Source organism: Heteronotia binoei, chromosome 6 (genome assembly GCF_032191835.1).
Source record: "Heteronotia binoei isolate CCM8104 ecotype False Entrance Well chromosome 6, APGP_CSIRO_Hbin_v1, whole genome shotgun sequence".
NCBI lineage: Eukaryota > Metazoa > Chordata > Lepidosauria > Squamata > Gekkonidae > Heteronotia > Heteronotia binoei.
This window is the reverse complement of record NC_083228.1, coordinates 143,285,126-143,303,040: the sequence shown is the minus strand read 5'-3', so window position 1 is coordinate 143,303,040 and position 17,915 is coordinate 143,285,126. Positions and strand designations below refer to the sequence as shown.

The following is a 17,915-nucleotide window of genomic DNA, read 5'->3' as shown; positions in this document are numbered from 1 at the left end:
AACTTAAATATATAACTTCGGTGGGAGTCTAGTAATGGAGGGAGGGGGGATTAGAAAATATCATATGGGTTAGGGATAGTAATGATATAAACAGATATTGTTACCATATGATATTAATAAAATTGTTTAAGAAGGATAAAGGGAAGGAAAAAGAAAATAGATGATTAAATAAAAAAGTGGGGAAAGCTGTGAGCTTCTGTGTGTGTGGGCCGCATGCCTTGGGTGGAAGCCGCTGTGGCTCTCTTGGTCGACGGCCATTGCGGATGTGGGTCTCTGTAAGTGTGGACTGAGTACCTGTGGGGTGGAGCTACCCCACTGTAGATTCTGCCCAGATTCTGTGTCTCAGTATGTGGATCCCCAAGAGACACTTCAACCAGAGGCCCATAGAGGATGTTGGCAGCTCTCTCTTCACATCTGGGATCAGTTCTGATGTTACCATGCCGGAGTCCTTTTCCTTCTCTGCCTATCTTTTTAGCTTCCTAGTATCGAGGTGCTAGGGCACCTTCTGCCATTTTTCTGGTCCCAGGAGGTTGAAGGATTTGCCCTTCTCTGTGGCTGATAGTACACCTTACCCACTTTGGCTCTGAGAACATCAATCAGATGAGCCCTGCTGGATAAGCCAGTGGTCCATCTAGTCCAGCATCCTGTCTTATTCAGTGGTCATCCAGTTTCTCTGCAGGGCCAACAACAGGGCAGAGAGGCCGAGACCTTTCTCTGATAAGAACATCAGAAGAGCCCTGCTGGATCAGACCAGTGGTCCATCTAGTCCAGCCTCCTGTCTCACACAGTGGTCAACCAGTTCCTCTGGAGGGCCAACAACAGGGCAGAGAGGCTGAGGCCTTCATAAGAACATCAGAAGAGCCTTGTTGGATCAGACCAGTGGTCCATCTAGTCCAGCCTCCTGTCTCACACAGTGGTCAACCAGTTCCTCTGGAGGGCCAACAACAGGGCAGAGAGGTCGAGGCCTTCTTAAGAACATCAGAAGAGCCCTGCTGGATCAGACCAGTGGTCCATCTAGTCCAGCCTCCTGTCTCACACAGTGGTCAACCAGTTCTTCTGGAGGTCCAACAACAGGAAATAGAGACCAAGAACATAGAAAGAGCCCTGCTGGATCAGACCACTGAGGGTCCATCTAGTCCAGCCTCCTGTCTCACACAGTGGCCAACCGGTTCCTCTGGATGGCCAACAGCAGGACATAGAGGCCGAGGCCTTCATAAGAACATAGGAAGAGCCTGGATAGTGGTCCATCTAGTCTAGCCTCCTGTCTCACACTGTGGACAACCAGTTCCTCTGGAGGGCCAACAACAGGACTTAGAGGCTGAGTATGCGAGATTCAGGGACTTCTCAAATGTAAAGTGGCCCCAACCTTTTCTTGAGATATTGTGAGGGCCAGGAGGGCTACTAATAATTTGCCTTGTTGGGTCAAAACAAAGGCCATTCTCTCACATCCCACATTTCCTTTCCAGTCCCTGTCGGTTTGGTGTAGCGGTGAAGTGCCTGGACTCTTATCTGGGAGAACCAGGTTTGATTCTCCACTCCTCCACATGCAGCTGCGGGTGTGACCTTGGGTCAGTCACAAGTTCTTTCAGAACTGTTCTCTCAAGATCAGTTCTCTCAGAACTTTCTCTGCCCCACTACCTCATAGGGTGTCTGTTTTGGGGAGAGAAAGGGAAGGAGATTGTAAACTGCTTTGAGAGTCTGAGTGAAGGGTGGGGTATAAAGCTAGTCTCTTCTTCTTGGTGTAGTTTGGTGTAGTGGTTATGTGTGCGGTCTCTTATCTGGGAGAACCGAGTTTGATACCCCACTCCTCCCCTTGCACCTGCTGGAATGGCCTTGGGTCAGCCATAGCTCTTGTAGGAGGTGTCCTTGAAAGGGCAGCTGCTGAGCTAGCAATGCTTTGAAAGCCAGTTTGGTGTAGTGGTGAAGTGTGCGGACTCTTATCTGGGAGAACCGAGTTTGATCCCCCACTCCTCCCTTTGCACCTGCTGGAATTGGGTCAGCCATAGCTCTTGTAGGAGGTGTCCTTGAAAGGGCAGCTGCTGAGCTAGCAATGCTTTGAAAGCCTGTTTGGTGTAGTGGTGAAGTGTGCAGACTCTTATCTGGGAGAACCGAGTTTGATCCCCCACTCCTCCCTTTGCACCTGCTGGAATGGTCTTGGGTCAGCCAGAGCTCTCACAAGAGTTGTCCTTGAAAGAGCAGCTGCTGCTAGAGCTCTCTCAGCCCCACCTACCTCACAGGATGTCTGTTGAGGGTGGGGAGGAGGAAAAGGAGATTGCGACCGCTCTGAGACTGAGATTCAGAGTATAGGGCAGGATATAAATCCAGTATCATCATCATCTTCTTCTTCTTCTTTTCTATGAGTTAAGGACCGTTTTCCAGCAATACCTTCTGCTTTTGTCTGGCAGAGGCTGTAGCTCAGTGAAAAATGTATTCGCCTCATTTCTTTTCCACCTTATCGAATCATCGAATCCTAGAGTTGGAAGGGACCTCCAGGGTCATCTAGTCCAACCCCCTGCACAACGCAGGAAGCTCACAAATCCCTCCCCCTGCATTCGCAGGATCCTCATTGCTGCCTTTCTCTCCAGTGAGGACCCAGAGTGGCTTACATCTTTCTCTGCTTCCTCTTATCTCCGCAACAACCCTGTGAGGTCGATCAAATTGAGAGTGGGGGGGGGGGTGGGACTGGCCAGGGCAGAATGGGGATTTGAACCCTAGTCTCCCAGATCCAAGGCTAGAATTTCAACCCCAACACCACACCGGCTGGCATACAGAAAGGCCTGGTTTCTCTCAGGGCGTTGGTGACGGCAAAGATCCTTCTCTGCTTCTCCAAGTAGACCGTGCCAAGCCGGAGCGATCGTGTAAGGCAGCTTCACGTGTCGGCTCCCAGTGACGTTTCCTCCCACTCATCCCCGTCCTATCGATCTGCATTTCTGGGACTCATTTGACTTGCAAACCAATTTCTCAACCGTGCCCTGACACATTGCAAACACTGATGTGTGTGTGTGTGTCAAGTTTGCTGCACTGGGCTGTCTCCTACCCCTCCTCCTCTTCCCCTTGGGGGAAGGTTCCCGCCCAGAAGCAAGAGGCAGGAGATATTCCCTCGCCGTAGCCTTCGGGAGAGGACGAATCCCCTTTCTTGGACGTCCTCTGTGGGGTGCCCTCCCGGCTTCCCTGCCGGGGTGGGCGAACAGAGCAGCAGATCCAGTGAGAGCCAGAAGGCGCACCTCCTCTTAGGTCGAAGGAGGTGAGGGGGTGGGATGGGCAGGAGTGCCTAGAAAAAGCGGGGAGGATAGAAGCAAGGACAGCAGCCCTACCTTCCGTGCGCCCTGCTCTCGTTCTGAGGTGGATTGCCGAGCATCTCTCCGCTTCGCTCTCTGGTCTTCATCTTCTCTCGCCTTTCCTCTTCGGATGCCTGGGAAAGGGACCTCCTCCTGTTTTCGTCTGCTCATCTGACTTCTGTCTTTTGGACCAGCTGGAAAGGAATATTCCCACCCCCACCCCTCTTCCTTCCCGCCTGCCAGTCTCTTGCGTGGGGAAATCTCTGCCTGTCTCCCTCCCTCCCACGCGCTGGATTAGCAGGGGCTGCGAACATCCTTGCAGCATCCACTAGGAGGCCTCCCCTGTTTGCCATGGCGACGGGATGCAGGCGAGGGGTGACGAGAAGGATGCTGCCAGAGACTGCGGCCCTCTGGAGGTGAGAGGGGCGAGGAGGAGCATCCGGGAAAGGCTGAGTCACCTTTGATGAATGTGCGGCGAAGACAGGATCCGCCCCGAAGACCCCTTCCAGGGCAGATCTCACCAACCAGTCATCGTCTTCTCCGGCTGCAGCACCCTTGGTTTGTGAAGGTCAAAATCCAGGTGTCTGCCTCAGCCCCGCGCCATGGGGGAGAAGTCGGATTATCAGAGGCTGGCCAGCGGGGAAGACGAAGAGGCCGAAGCGCCGCTGGGAGCCCCGTCCCGTGGTTTCTCCGACGCTCTGCCTCAGGAGCCCAGGCCGAGTAACCTGGCAATGCCAGCCCAGCAAGTGAGTACAGGCGTTGGCAGGGCACGGAGGGGGAAGGTGGAGTTTTGGAGGGAAGTGGATGTGCTTCAGAGGCAGACGTTGCGGATTCTGAAAGGTTGTGTGGATTTCTCCTTTTAGGGGTCAACCTCATTGCTTTATGCTGGCTCGTCTCTGTGTGGCCAAGCTTGCTTAACGTAAGAGCCACATAGAATAAAGGTCAGATGTTTGAGAGCCGCAAGGGAGGGAGAGAAAGGTGGAAAGAAAGCAACTTTAAATGCATTTCCCAAGCTGCCGGCGAGCTTGGCTCGGAGAAGTGACTTGAAGAGAGAAATGCTTTCTGCAAGTCGGCCGACAGGGCAGTAGGGGCTTTGGGAGCCACACGATATGTGTAAGAGAGCCACATGTGAGTCCTTGGCCACCCCTGGTTTAGATGGTTACCGCTTTGGACAGAGAGCCCCATTCACGCAGCCGGTGCTGAAGCACAAATTTGTTATTGCTTGCCAGTTTGGTGTCGTGGATAAGTGTGCAGACTCTTATCTGGGAGAACCGGGTTTGATTCCCCGCTCCTCCACTTGCAGCTGCTGGAATGGCCTTGGGTCAGCCGTAGCTCTCGCAGAGCTGTCCTTGAAAGGGCAGCTGCTGAGAGAGCTCTCTCATCCCCACCCACCTCACAGGGTGTCTGGCGTGTGTGTGGTGGGGGGAGGTAAAGGAGATTGTGACTGCTGCCAATCTGAGTAGACAATACTGACTTTGATGGACTGAGGGTCTGATTCAGTATAATGCAGCTTCATATGTTCGTATGTCCAGCCTCCTGTCTCACACAGGGGCCAACCAGTTCCTTTGGAGGGCCAGCTACAGGGCAGAGAGGCTGAGGCCTTCATAAGAACATCAGAAGAGCCCTGCTGGATCAGACCAGTGAGAGCCAATCTAGTCCAGCATCCTGCCTCACACAGTGCTGGATCAGACCAGGGAGGGTCCATCTAGTCCAGCCTCCTCTCTCACACAGTGGCCACCCAGTTCCTCTGGAGGGCCAGCAACAGGGCAGAGAGGCCGAGGCCTTCTTAAGAACGTCAGAAGAGCCCTGCTGGATCAGACCAGTGAGGGCCCATCTAGTCCAGCATCCTGCCTCGCACAGTGGCCGACCAGTTCCTCTGGAGGGCCAGCAACAGGGCAGAGAGGCCGAGGCCTTCCCCTGACATTGCTTCCTGGCTCTGGGATTCAGAGATTTAGTGCCCTGTGAACGTGGAGGTTCCACTCAGCCGTCATGGCTAAAAGCCACTGATAAACATTATGTATGAATCTATCTAATCCCCCTTTCAAGCCGTTTATTCCTGTGACCCTCACGACATCCTCTGGCAGTAAATCCCACCTTTTTAATCCCTCTCTGTGTAAAGTAGCGTTTCGTTTTGTCTGTCCTGAACCTCCCGCCCATCAGCTTTCAGTGGATGCCCTCAAGTTCTAGTCTGTTGGGGGAGGGAGAAAGATTACGACAATCCTGTGAGGTAGACCTGCCCTCTTAATTCATATATTTCGCATGGAGGTTGAGACCCCAGGCGTGCTTCGCTGAAGCTTGCCTAGTGAGTTCAAGGCGTAGGTGAGATCAGAAGCTTTGTCGTTTAGTGGCTGCTCTGTTCCAGCGCTGAAAGTGTTTCTTTTGTTTCTTCTATAATTACGGGTTTTTAAAACCTTGTATTTAAGATTGGATTATGATAGTTAAATGCTGGCCCGGTGCCTAGAGTGAGGGAGAATAGGGCGAGGAGAGGCATTGTGATTGGCATTCTTGATTTTAACCCCAGTTTGGCGTTTGGTGACTTTAATTCTTTGGGGATTTGTTTTGTTTTGCAAGCCGTGAGAGAGATAGCGTGGAAGCAAAAGACAGAAGGGTAGTATATGAAGGGAGGGTGCTCTTTGATTTATTTACTTATTAGAATGTCTGTACCTTGCTGGTTAGGGGAGTTTTGCATTTTTAAAACCACAGTTGGAATTTAAAAAAGTTCAAATCGTTGCCAACAGTCAAAACAGAAGAATGCCCAACGGCGTTTAAAACCAGGCTGCCGATCAATCACAGCAATTTATGAGCAGTTCCAGCTGGAGATTGCAGAGGAAAATACTCTTCAGGCAGTGAGTACTGGGGCCATGGCTGAAAAGGTCCTGTCATGTGTTCCCATCCGGCAGTGGTGGAGGACACCCACAACAGAGGCAACTGGGTGAACATAAGAACATAAGAGAAGCCGTGTTGGATAAGGCCAATGATAGATAGATGGATAGATGATAGATAGATGCATAGATGGATGGATAGATGATGGATGGATGGGTAGATAGTTAGATAGATAGATGATAGATAGATAGATAGATAGATAGATAGATAGATAGATAGATAGATAGATAGATAGATAGATGATGGATGGGTAGATAGATAGATGAGTAGATAGATAGATAGATAGATAGATAGATAGATAGATAGATAGATAGATAGATAGATAGATAGATAGATAGATAGATAGATAGATAGATAGATAGATAGATAGATAGATAGATAGATAGATAGATAGGTGGGTGGGTGGGTGGGTGGGTAGATGGGTAGATAGATGGGTAGATAGATGGGTAGATAGATGGGTAGATAGATAGATGGATGGGTAGATAGATAGATAGATGGATGGGTAGATGGATGGATGGATGGATGGATGGATGATGGATGGATAGATAGATAGATAGATAGATAGATAGATAGATAGATAGATAGATAGATGATGGGTGGATGGGTGGGTGGATGGATGGGTGGATGGGTGGATGGATGATGGATGGAGGATGGATGGAGGATGGATGGAGGATGGATGGATGGATAGATAGATAGATAGATAGATAGATAGATAGATAGATAGATAGATAGATAGATAGATAGATAGATAGATGGATACTGTCTCAGGTGGACCAAGGGTCTGAATTGGCATAAGGCAGTTTCATGAATGGCACGCAGAAGGTCCCAGGTTCAGTCCCTGGCATCTCCAGTTAACAAGGAGCAATCGGTGTTATGGAGACTCATTGCCAGTTGAAGTAGACCATACTGGATTTTGATGGGCCAAGGGCAGCTCTGTGTGTGTGTGTGTGTGTGTGTGTGTTCGTATGAGACAGGAGTCTAATTTGCCTTTACAGGAGCAGGAGAATCTGCTTATCTCTGGAGTGGATCCGATTTCTAGTTTTGCAGGGGTTGTCCTTAATGGACAGATATCGGATTGGCCTTGAGATGGGTCGGTTAATGGGCAGGAAGGCAAATGGGTGAGCCCGGCTTTCTCTCCCCCCACCTGCGCTAAAAGGAAATGCAGCCGCTGCTTACTGTGCAAAAAAGAGAGGCTCCAGGGCTCAGGCGTGCTCCGACCCCAGCAGCAGAACGCACAGCCTCTCTCATCCTGAGACCCAGAGAGTCGGAGGTGACAATCTGATTCCCTCAGTCACCGCTCAGGGTGTTCATCTGAATCTGCAGTTTTTTGTCTCTGGGGAATGGGAGCGTCCGTGCTCTCTAAGCAGTCTTGGGAAAGGAAGGATACGCACAGCCTCAGCAGTAAAACAAGGTTTTATTTTGTGTTCTCCTGCCCAGTTATAGCAGAGATCAGCTAAACAAGAGGGGAATGGATAAGCATCTGGAGCAGAGGTCCATCAGTGCCTATTAGCCCACAGTGTATTGTTGGAACTCTTTGTCTGGGGTAGTGATGCTCTGTATTCTTAGTGCTTGGGGGGGCACACTGGGAGGGCTTCTAGTGTCCTGGCCCCACTGATGGACCTCCTGATGTCACCTGGCTTTTTCGGCCCCTGTGTGACATAGAATGTTGGACTGGATGGGCCATTGGCCTGATCCAACATGGCTGCTCTTACGTTCCTATGTCTGGGGCAGTGATGTTCTGTATTCTTGGTGCTTGGGTGGGGCAAGAGTGGGAGGGCTTCTATTGTCCTTGCCCCACTGATGGACCTCCTTATGGCACCTGGTTTGTTTGGCCACTATGTGACACAGAATGTTGGACTGGATGGGCCATTGGCCTGATCCAACATGGCTGCTCTTACGTTCCTATGTCTGGGGCAGTGATGTTCTGTATTCTGGGTGCTTGAGGGGGGCAAGAGTGGGAGGGCTTCTAGTGTCCTTGCCCCACTGGTGGACCTCCTGATGGCACCTGGGTTTTTTGGCCACTGTGTGACACAGGATGTTGGACTGGATGGGCCGTTGGTCTGATCCAGCATGGCTCCTGTTATGTTCTTATGACCCTGGATTTCCTTGGTGGTTAGCACTTGGTTTTTTTGGCCACTGTGTGACACAGAGGTAGAGGCAGGTGAGATGTTTCGAGATGGACAGCTGTGTTCAGCCTCGGGTCAAAAGGAAGCACCCATCCTCTCAGGGATCCCGGCTGGCCTCTAGAAGAGAGCAGAACCAAAGTGGATCGGATGGCTGGTTAGTCCTGATCGGGGGGGGGGGGGGGGTTGTAGCAGGAACTCCTTTGCCTATTAGGCTGCACCCCCTTGATGTAGCCAATCCTCCAAGAGCTTACAGGGCTCTTAGTACAGGGCCTGCTGTAAGCTCCAGGAGGATTGCCTACATCGGAGGGGGGCGTGGCCTAATATGCAAAGGAGTTCCTGCTACAAAAAGCCCTGATTCATTCATAGGGTCAGGGGTAGAATTCTAGCAGGAGCCCCTTTGCATCTTAGGCCAAGCCCCCCCACTGATGTAGCCAATCCCCCAAGAGCTTACAGGGCTCTTAGTACAGGGCCTACTGTAAGCTCCAGGAGGATTGGCGACATCAGGGGTGTGTGGCCTAATAGGCAAAGGGATTCCAGCTACAATAAAAGCCCTGGTCCTGTTTGTCTCCTGGGAGTGTAAAGAGATGGAGAGGGGGGATCGGAATGGTCCAGATTCCTTGCAGGTGAATGATTGGAGGGGAGGGGGGAAGATGAAGAGACTCCTGTGCTCCGTAGGCCAAGGGAGGCAGGAAGGGATGGGCAGCGCTTGGCTCTTGTGATCCTTTCTTACATGCCCAGGGTAATGCCAATCGCCCGCTTTGGGGTCAGGAAGGAATTTCCCTCTAGCAGGCCAGGCGCCCCAGGCCAAGACTTGCGCCCCCTGTTGCGTTCTTCTTGCACGCGGGGCCCAATGATGTCACCGGAAGTGACATCGTCGGGTCGCTCCCGCTTTGTGCGAGCACTCGGCCTGGCCCTCCCCTGTTTCAGAGGGTGCCAGGCACTAGACCACATTCTCTTCCCCGGCTCCCTTTGAAGCGGGGGAGAGCTGGGCTCAGCGTTTCCGTGAAGCGTGCGCAGCCCGATGGTGTCAAGTGGGAGGGGGCCAGGCAAGGGATGGTCGGGTCGATGGGAACAGGGAGGGGACACCAGTTTGGTGTAGTAGTTAAGTGTGCGGACTCTTATCTGGGAGAACCGGGTTTGATACCCCACTCCTCCACTTGCACCTGCTGGAATGGCCTTGGGTCAGCCATAGCTCTTGCAGGAGTTGTCCTTGAAAGGGCAGCTGCTGTGAGAGCCCCCTCCACCCCCACCCACCTCACAGGGTGTCTGTTGTGGGGGAGGAAGATAAAGGAGATTGTGAGCCGCTCTGAGACTCTTGGGAGTGGAGGGCGGGATATAAATCCAATATCTTCATCTACCTCATAGGGTGTCTGTTGTGGGGGAGGAAGATAAAGGAGATTGTGAGGCGCTCTGAGACTCTTGGGAGTGGAGGGCGGGATATAAATCCAGTATCTTCATCTACCTCACAGGGTGTCTGTTGTGGGGGAGGAAGATAAAGGAGATTGTGAGCCGCTCTGAGACTCTTTGGAGTGGAGGGCGGGATAGAAATCCAATATCTTCATCTACCTCACAGGGTGTCTGTTGTGGGGGAGGAAGGGAAAGGAGATTGTGAGCCACTCTGAGACTCTTCAGAGTGGAGGACGGGATATAAATCCAATATCTTCATCTACCTCACAGGGTGTCTGTTGTGGGGGAGGAAGGGAAAGGAGATTGTGAGCCGCTCTGAGACTCTTCGGAGTGGAGGGCGGGATATAAATCCAATATCTTCTTCACCCCTACAGTGAAGCGGCACTCCAGGCGGCTGCCGATTCCCACCATCCAGTTCCGTCCTTTAGGCCAGATGAGCCCAGAGAGCCTGGAGGGTTTTCTGCTTTCCCCTTTCAGCGATGCGTCGGGGCTGTCCCTGGTGACGTCCAGCAGATTCTCTGTGAATCGATGCAGACTGGGCATCCCCTTTATGCCCTTGGCTGTGCTGGGCAGTGCCTGGCAAATCCTTCCCACCCTCCAGCCCCAGTACATGGAACCGTCTCTCTCCCTCTCTCTCTCTCTCAAACTTGGCATACGATGAATGTCAATTGATTTGGAGCAAACTGAAGTGGCGTATTTCATTGAAGAGGCACTAAGACTTAATTGGGTGCAGAACAGAATCGCAGAGTCAGAGAGTTGGAAGAGGTCCCCCGGGGTCATCTAGTCCAACCCCCTGCACGATGTAGGAAATTCAGAAATACCTCCACGTAGACATGGAGGACAGTTTTATCAGTGGCTGCTCGCCACGCTGATTAAAGGGAACCGCCACAGTCAGAGGCAGCCAGCCGTTGAGTTGTGGTGCCTCAGAGGAAGGCCTGTGTGCGCTGGTTGTTGGCCCTCAATAGGAACTGGCTGGCCTCTGTGTGGGACAGGAGGCTGGACTAGATGGACCCTCACTGGTCTGCTCAGCAGGGCTCTTCTGATGTTCTTATGAAGGCCTCGGCCTCTCTGCCCTGTTGTTGGCCCTCCAGAGGAACTGGTTGGCCACTCTGTGAGGCAGGAGGCTGGACTAGGTGGAACCTCACTTGTCTGATCCAGCAGGGCTCTTCCGATGTTCTTAGGAAGGCCTCAGCCTCTCTGCCCTGTTGTTGGCCCTCCAAAGGAACTGATTGGCCACTGTGTGAGGCAGGAGGCTGGACTAGATGGAACCTCACTGGTCTGATCCAGCAGGCCTCTTCTGATGTTCTTATGAAGGCCTCAGCCTCTATGCCCTGTTGCTGGCCCTCCAGAGGAACTGGTTTGCCCCTGTGTGAAACAGGTTGCTGGACTAGATGGACCCTCACTGGTCTGATCCAGCAGGGCTCTTCTGATGTTCTTATGAAGGCCTCAGCCTCTATGCCCTGTTGTTGGCCCTCCAGAGGAACTGGTTGGCCACTCTGTGAGGCAGGAGGCTGGACTAGGTGGAACCTCACTTGTCTGATCCAGCAGGGCTCTTCCGATGTTCTTAGGAAGGCCTCAGCCTCTCTGCCCTGTTGTTGGCCCTCCAAAGGAACTGATTGGCCACTGTGTGAGGCAGGAGGCTGGACTAGATGGAACCTCACTGGTCTGATCCAGCAGGCCTCTTCTGATGTTCTTATGAAGGCCTCAGCCTCTATGCCCTGTTGCTGGCCCTCCAGAGGAACTGGTTGGCCACTGTGTGAGACAGGAGGCTGGACTAGATGGACCGCTGTTGTGATCCAGCAGGGCTGTTTGGACGTTTTTCCGTTCTGTGTTCGTACTGCAGAGGATCCATGACAGTTATGACTAGGCGGGACCCATGCATAAAATGAAAACACATCTGCCTAGCGCAATTGGCAGGCGATCGGCATGCAGCCTGGAAAAGGGACTACGCAGAGCACAACATGTCAGCCTCCAGTTGCCCGTGAGTGAGGCCTGATGAATTCTTCCCAGTGACAACTCAATGTCCGTTTCTGCTAGAGAACCTCGCATCTTTCCAAGGCACTGATGGCAAACAGCCTCTCTTCCTCCCACTCTAGTGGGAACCAGATGCGTTTGGCCTGTCCGTGCCCCTGCTGTGCATCCGAAGAAGGCAAACAATAGTTTTTGCACGCAGCCCTTGAGAAAGAGAGCCCCATGGCGCAGAGTGTTAAAGCTGCAGTACTGCAGTCCTAAGCTCTGCTCACGACCTGAGTTCGATCCCCAGCGGAAGCTGGGTTTTCAGGTAGCCGGCTCGAGGTTGACTCAGCCTTCCCTCCTTCCGAGGTCAGTCAAATGAGTACCCAGCTTGCTGGGGGGGAAGCGTAGAGGACTGGGGAAGGCAATGGCAAACCGCCCCCGTAAAAAGTCTGCCGTGAAAACAACGTCACCCCAGAGTCAGAAACGACTGGTGCTTGCGTGGGGGACTACCTTTACCTTTGGTAAGAGCCCTGTGGCGCAGACTGGTAAAGCTGCAGTGCTGCAGTCGGAGCCCTCTGCTCATGACCTGAGTTCGATCCCCGGCAGAAGCTGGGTTCAGGTAGCCGGCTCTAGGTTGACTCAGCCTTCCATCCTTCCGAGGTCAGTAAAATGAGTCCCCAGCTTGCTGGGGGGAAAGCGTAGAGGACTGGGGAAGGCAATGGCAAACCACCCCATAAAAAAAAGTCTGCCGTGAAAACGTTGTGAAAGCGACGTCACCCCAGAGTCGGAAACGATTGGTGCTCGCGCGGGGGACTTTTCCTTTCCTCGAGAAAAAACTGCCTTCTCAGAAAAACATGATGAAAACGATTGCTCTCGGAGCTGAGATGCGACTGGCTCACAGGGGTGGCGTTGACTTGATGTTTGGTCCTTTCTCTTTGAAACAATCTCTGGGCTATGCCTGGTAAAAAAAAAGGTTAAGGTAGTCCCCTGTGCAAGCACCAGTCGTTTCCGACTCTGGGGTGACGTTGCTTTCAAGTTTTCACAGCAAACTTTTTTACGGGGTGTTTTGCCATTGCCTTCCCCAGTCATCTACACTTTCCCCCCAGCAAGCTGGGGACTCCTTTGACAGACCTCGGAAGGATGGAAGGCTGAATCGACCTGAACCAGCTTCCGCTGGGATCAAACTCAGGTCGTGAGCAGAGGGCTCCCGACTGCAGTACTGCAGCTTTACCACTCTGCGCTGTGGGGCTCTTAAAAAGACCAGCTAGATTGTTGGAGTATGAGCTCTAGAGAGTCAAAGGAAGGAGGAGGAGGAAGAGAGAAGAGGATGAGGAAGAGGAAGAAGAAGAAGAAGAAGAAGAAGAAGAAGAAGAAGAAGAAGAAGAAGAAGAAGAAGAAAGAGGAAGAGGAGGTGGAAGAAGAAAAGAAGGAAGAGGAGGAAGAAGTGGAGGAGGAGGAAGAGGAAGAAGAAGAAAAAAGAGGAAGAAGAAAAGGAGGAAGAGAGAAGAGGAGGAGGAAGAAGAAGAGGAGGTGGGGAGAAGAAAAGAAGGAAGAGGAACAGGAGGAAGAGGAGTAGGAGGAAGAAGTGGAGGAGGAGGAAGAGGAAGAAGAAGAGGAGGAGGAGGTGGAAGAATAAAAAAAGGAAGAGGAGGAAGGGGAGGAGGAAAAAGTGGGGGGAGGAAGAGGAAGAAGAAGAAAAAAGAGGAAGAAAAGGAGGAAGAGGAAGAACAGGAGGAGGAAGAAGAAAAAAAGAGGAAGAAGAAAAGGAGGGGAAAGAAGAACAGGAAGAGGTGATGGTGGTGATGGGGGATTTTATACCCTATTGGTCTTGAGAGAACAGATCTGAGAGAACTGTGACTGACCCAAGGACACCCACCTGGCTGCATGCGGAAAAGTTGGGAATCAAACCCAGTTGCCCAGCCTAGAGACTGCTGCTTTCAACCCCTGTACCAAACTGGCTCCCAATTTTGAAAGCTCCCCTCTCCCCTCCCCTCCCCCAAGATCTTATGGATCTCTAAGGTGCTGCTGAACTCACATCTAGCTGCCTACAGCTTGGCTCACTTCCTTGAGTCAACTGGAGCCTCTTGTTTCGCTTGCACCTCCTCTGTCGGCTGTGTCTGGTGGTCCCAGACTGCAGTTTTCCCTTCCCGGGTTTAGAAGCTTCAGCCAAGCGCAGCAGGGAAAGGACCCCTTCCAAGTGGGACGGCAAACAGGAAGGCAGGCCAGCTCTCTGGCTCTCGCCGCCCCGCAAGTGACACTTCCCTCCCTCTCCTGAAACGTTCAGCCCCAGATCCGGCCAGCTGTTCTCCCTTGGGATGCTCTGAAAGACAAGAAGGCAGTGCTCCAGAGCCAGAGCCCTGCTGGGCTCTCTCCCCACTTGGAAGGGAAACAAGCAGAGAGCACAGACAGAAGCTCTCCCCCCGCCACCCCCCTCTGCCGCCAGCCATCTGTCAGGTGCATAAACCGGGGAGCGTTCTGGGAAGAGTTCGGCCCTGTTCCCGGCAGGCTGGAGTGGGCTTACAGAGCAGGATGGAACCCTTCCCACTCAGTTCTCAGTTGCAGAGGCTCCCGGGCTTAGTGGGAACCAGATGCCTTTGGGCTGTCCGTGCCCCTGCTGTGCATCCGAGGACGGCTCAGGGTAGCTTTTGCAAGCAGCCCTCAAGAGAGCTGCCAAACAGGAGAGCCAGTTCGGTGTAGTGGTGAAGTGTGTGGACTCTTATCTGGGAGAACTGGGTTTGATTCCCCACTCCTCCACTTGCACCTGCTAGCATGGCCTTGGGTCAGCCATAGCTCTCTTATCTGGGAGAACCGGGTTTGATTCCCCACTCCTCCACTTGCACCTGCTAGCATGGCCTTGGGTCAGCCATAGCTCTCGCAGGAATTGTCCTTGAAAGGGCAGCTGCAGTGAGAGCCCTCTCAGCCCCACCCACCTCACAGGGTGTCTGTTGTGGGGGAGGAAGGGAAAGGAGATTGTGAGCCGCTCTGAGACTCTTCAGAGTGGAGGGCGGGATATAAATCCAATATCTTCATCTACCTCACAGGGTGTCTTTTGTGGGGGAGGAAGGGGAAGGAGATTGTGAGCCGCTCTGAGACTCTTCAGAGTGGAGGGCGGGATATAAATCCAATATCTTCATCTACCTCACAGGGTGTCTGTTGTAGGGAGGAAGGGAAAGGAGATTGTGAGCTGCTCTGAGACTCTTCGGAGTGAAGGACGGGATATAAATCCAATATCTTCATCTACCTCTCAGGGTGTCTGTTGTGGGGAGGAAGGGAAAGGAGATTGTGAGCTGCTCTGAGACTCTTCGGAGTGAAGGACGGGATATAAATCCAATATCTTCATCTACCTCTCAGGGTGTCTGTTGTGGGGAGGAAGGGAAAGGAGATTGTGAGCCGCTCTGTGACTCTTCGGAGTGAAGGACGGGATATAAATCCAATATCTTCATCTACCTCTCAGGGTGTCTGTTGTGGGGGAGGAAGGGAAAGGAGATTGTGAGCTGCTCTGAGACTCTTCGGAGTGAAGGACGGGATATAAATCCAATACTTTTTTACGGGGTGGTTTGGCATTGCCTTCCCCAGTCATCTCCACTTTCCCCCCACCAAGCTGGGGACTCATTTTACCGACCTCGGAAGGATGGAAGGCTGAGTCAACCTGGAGCCGGCTACCTGAACCAGCTTCTGCTGGGATCGAACTCAGGTCGTGAGCAGAGGGCTCCGACTGCAGTACCGCAGCTTTACCACACTGCGCCACGGGGCTCTTTACCATCTTCCTTCTGCTGTTCTTGAAGGAAAGTGTAAGAAGATCCCATTGGCTCAGAGACTTTGCCAGAGAGTTGCGAGAAACAGAACCGATCGAACATGTGTTTCTAAGATGTCCCTGGTATAGTTTAGCCCGTGCGAAATATATTCTCTCTTGGGTTAAGGCTAAGCCAGGGTTTACAGAATCTGCTCAGGGAATCTGTCTCCTCTCAGATGCCAGTCAGAATACCACAAAACAGGCAGCTACGTTTTGGAATGCTTGTCTCTGTATTAGAGAGGCGTATAGCTCTTGATTTTTTTGATGCTTTTATTAATTTTACTATTCTGTTTTAACCACAGATAGTTTTGCCATTCGATGTTTAAATTTGTTTAATTATTAGGCTTTCGTTGGCTTGGTGCCGTATAAATAACCTGGACTGGCCTGGCATTTATCTGTCCTTCCTTCCTTCCCTCCCTCCCTCCCTTAACAGCTTACATCATTCTCTCCATTATATACTCTCAAGAACCCTGTGAGTTAGGCTGAAAGTCTAGGACTGGCCCGCCCAGTGGGCTTCCTGGCTGACTGAGGACTCAAACCCAAGTCTCCCACGTCCTAATCTGACCGTACTGGTAGGGAGTGGGAGCCGAAGGGGAGGAAGTGACATTTTGCTCCAAGATAAACTGAGTTCCGGATCGAGGAGGTCTCAGCTCCATTAAGTGTCGACAGTTATGCGTCTCAAGTGCACTTCTGAACGTTTGCTTTCTTTATGTAATTGCTTTTGCATTTGCTGAGAATGCGTGGGGTGGAGTTCCACGAGACTCTGAAACCCTCTTCTCTAGGAGTCTTGTTCCTCTTCCTGCTAGCTTCCCAGGTTTCAGCAGAAATCACCCACACACTTTTGATTCTATCTCTGCCAAGCAGAAGGGCTAGGAATTTGGTTGCTTCCTGTTGTTGTCCCCCCCCCACCACCCAATTTCTGAAAAACAAAGGCTGGCTAGTTGCTCAGGAATAAAGAAGTTGTGCTGCCCTGAGGGCCCCAAAGTTAAATCCACAAACTCCCTTAACACCCATTTTATGGCTGGTGGAATAGGCTGCCAAATGGGAGACTTGCCCCGATCCCAAAGAAGAAGATATCGAAGAAGGTAACTGGGTTTAAATCCCACCCTCTGCTCTGAATCTCAGAGTAGTCACAATCTCCTTTACCTCCCCCCCCCCTCGACAGACACCCTGTGAGGCAGGTGGGGCTGAGAGAGCTCTGACAGAAGCTGCCCTTTCAAGAACAGAGTCTCAGAGCGGCCTACAGTCTCCTTTTCCTTCCTCCCCCACAACAGACACCCTGTGAGGTGGGTGGGGCTGAGAGAGCTCTGACAGAAGCTGCCCTTTCAAGGACAGAGTCTCAGAGCGGCCTACAATCTCCTTTTCCTTCCTCCCCCACAACAGACACCCTGTGAGGTGGATGGGGCTGAGAGAGCTCTGACAGAAGCTGCCCTTTCAAGGACAGCTCTGCGAGAGCTATGGCTGACCCAAGGCCATCCCAGCAGCTGCAAGAGGAGGAATCAAACCTGGTCCTCCCAGATAAGAGTCCGTGCGCTTAACCACAAACTAGCTCTCTTTAGAAGAAGATATTGTATTTATACCCTGCCCTTCACTCTGAATCTCAGAGTGGTTCACAATCTCCTTTACCTTCTTCCTCCGCAACAGACACCCTATGAGGTGCGGGGGGTGGGGGCTGAGAGAACAGCATCTCACAGCATCTGCCCTTTCAAGGACAACTCCTGTAATAGCTATGGCTGACCCAAGGCCATTGCAGCAGCTGCAAGAAGAGGAGTGGGGAAACAAAACCTGGTCCTCCCGAATAAAAGTCCACACACTTAACCACTACACTAAACTGACTCTCTTTAGAAGAAGATATTGTATTTATACCCTGCCCTTCACTCCAAATCTCAGAGTGGTTCACAATCTCCTATATCTTCTCCCTGCACAACAGACAACCTTTGAGGTGGGTGGGGCTGAGAGAGCTCTCCCAGAAGCTGCCCTTTCACGGACAACCTCTGCCAGAGCTGTGGCTGACCCAAGGTCATTCCAGCAGCTGCAAGTGGAGGAGTGGGGAATCAAACCCGGTTCTCTCAGATAAGAGAGCTCTGACTGACCCAAGGCCATTCCAGCAGCTGCAAGTGGAGGAGTGGGGAATCAAACCCGGTTCTCCCAGATAAGAGAGCTATGGCTGACCCAAGGCCATTCCAGCAGCTGCAAGGGGAGGAGTGGGGAATCAAACCCTGTTCTCCCAGATAAGAGTCCGCACACTTAACCACTATGGCTGACTCAAGGCCATTCCAGCAGCTGCAAGGGGAGGAGTGGGGAATCAAATCCAGTTCTCCCAGATAAGAGTCCCCGCACTTAACCGCCACACCATACTGGCTCTCCAGAAAGCTGGGGAGCTCCAGAAATTGCAGCTGAATTCCAGAAGACAGAAATTACCCCCCCTCCGGAGAAAATGGCTGCTGGGGTGGGTGGACTCTGTGGCATTAC

The 17,915-nt window shown here is 52.1% G+C and overlaps 1 protein-coding gene across 1 annotated transcript in view; it reads left to right on the top strand.

The window, feature by feature from the left end:
- Positions 1-3,886: 3,886 nt before the first annotated feature.
- TNK2 (tyrosine kinase non receptor 2) overlaps positions 3,887-17,915 on the top strand; it is a 110,361-nt gene continuing 96,332 nt past the window's right edge. Inside the window, 1 exon segment of the mRNA XM_060242846.1 lies at positions 3,887-4,024. Within this exon segment, the coding sequence (XP_060098829.1) occupies positions 4,010-4,024 (15 nt within the window). The 5' untranslated portion in view covers positions 3,887-4,009.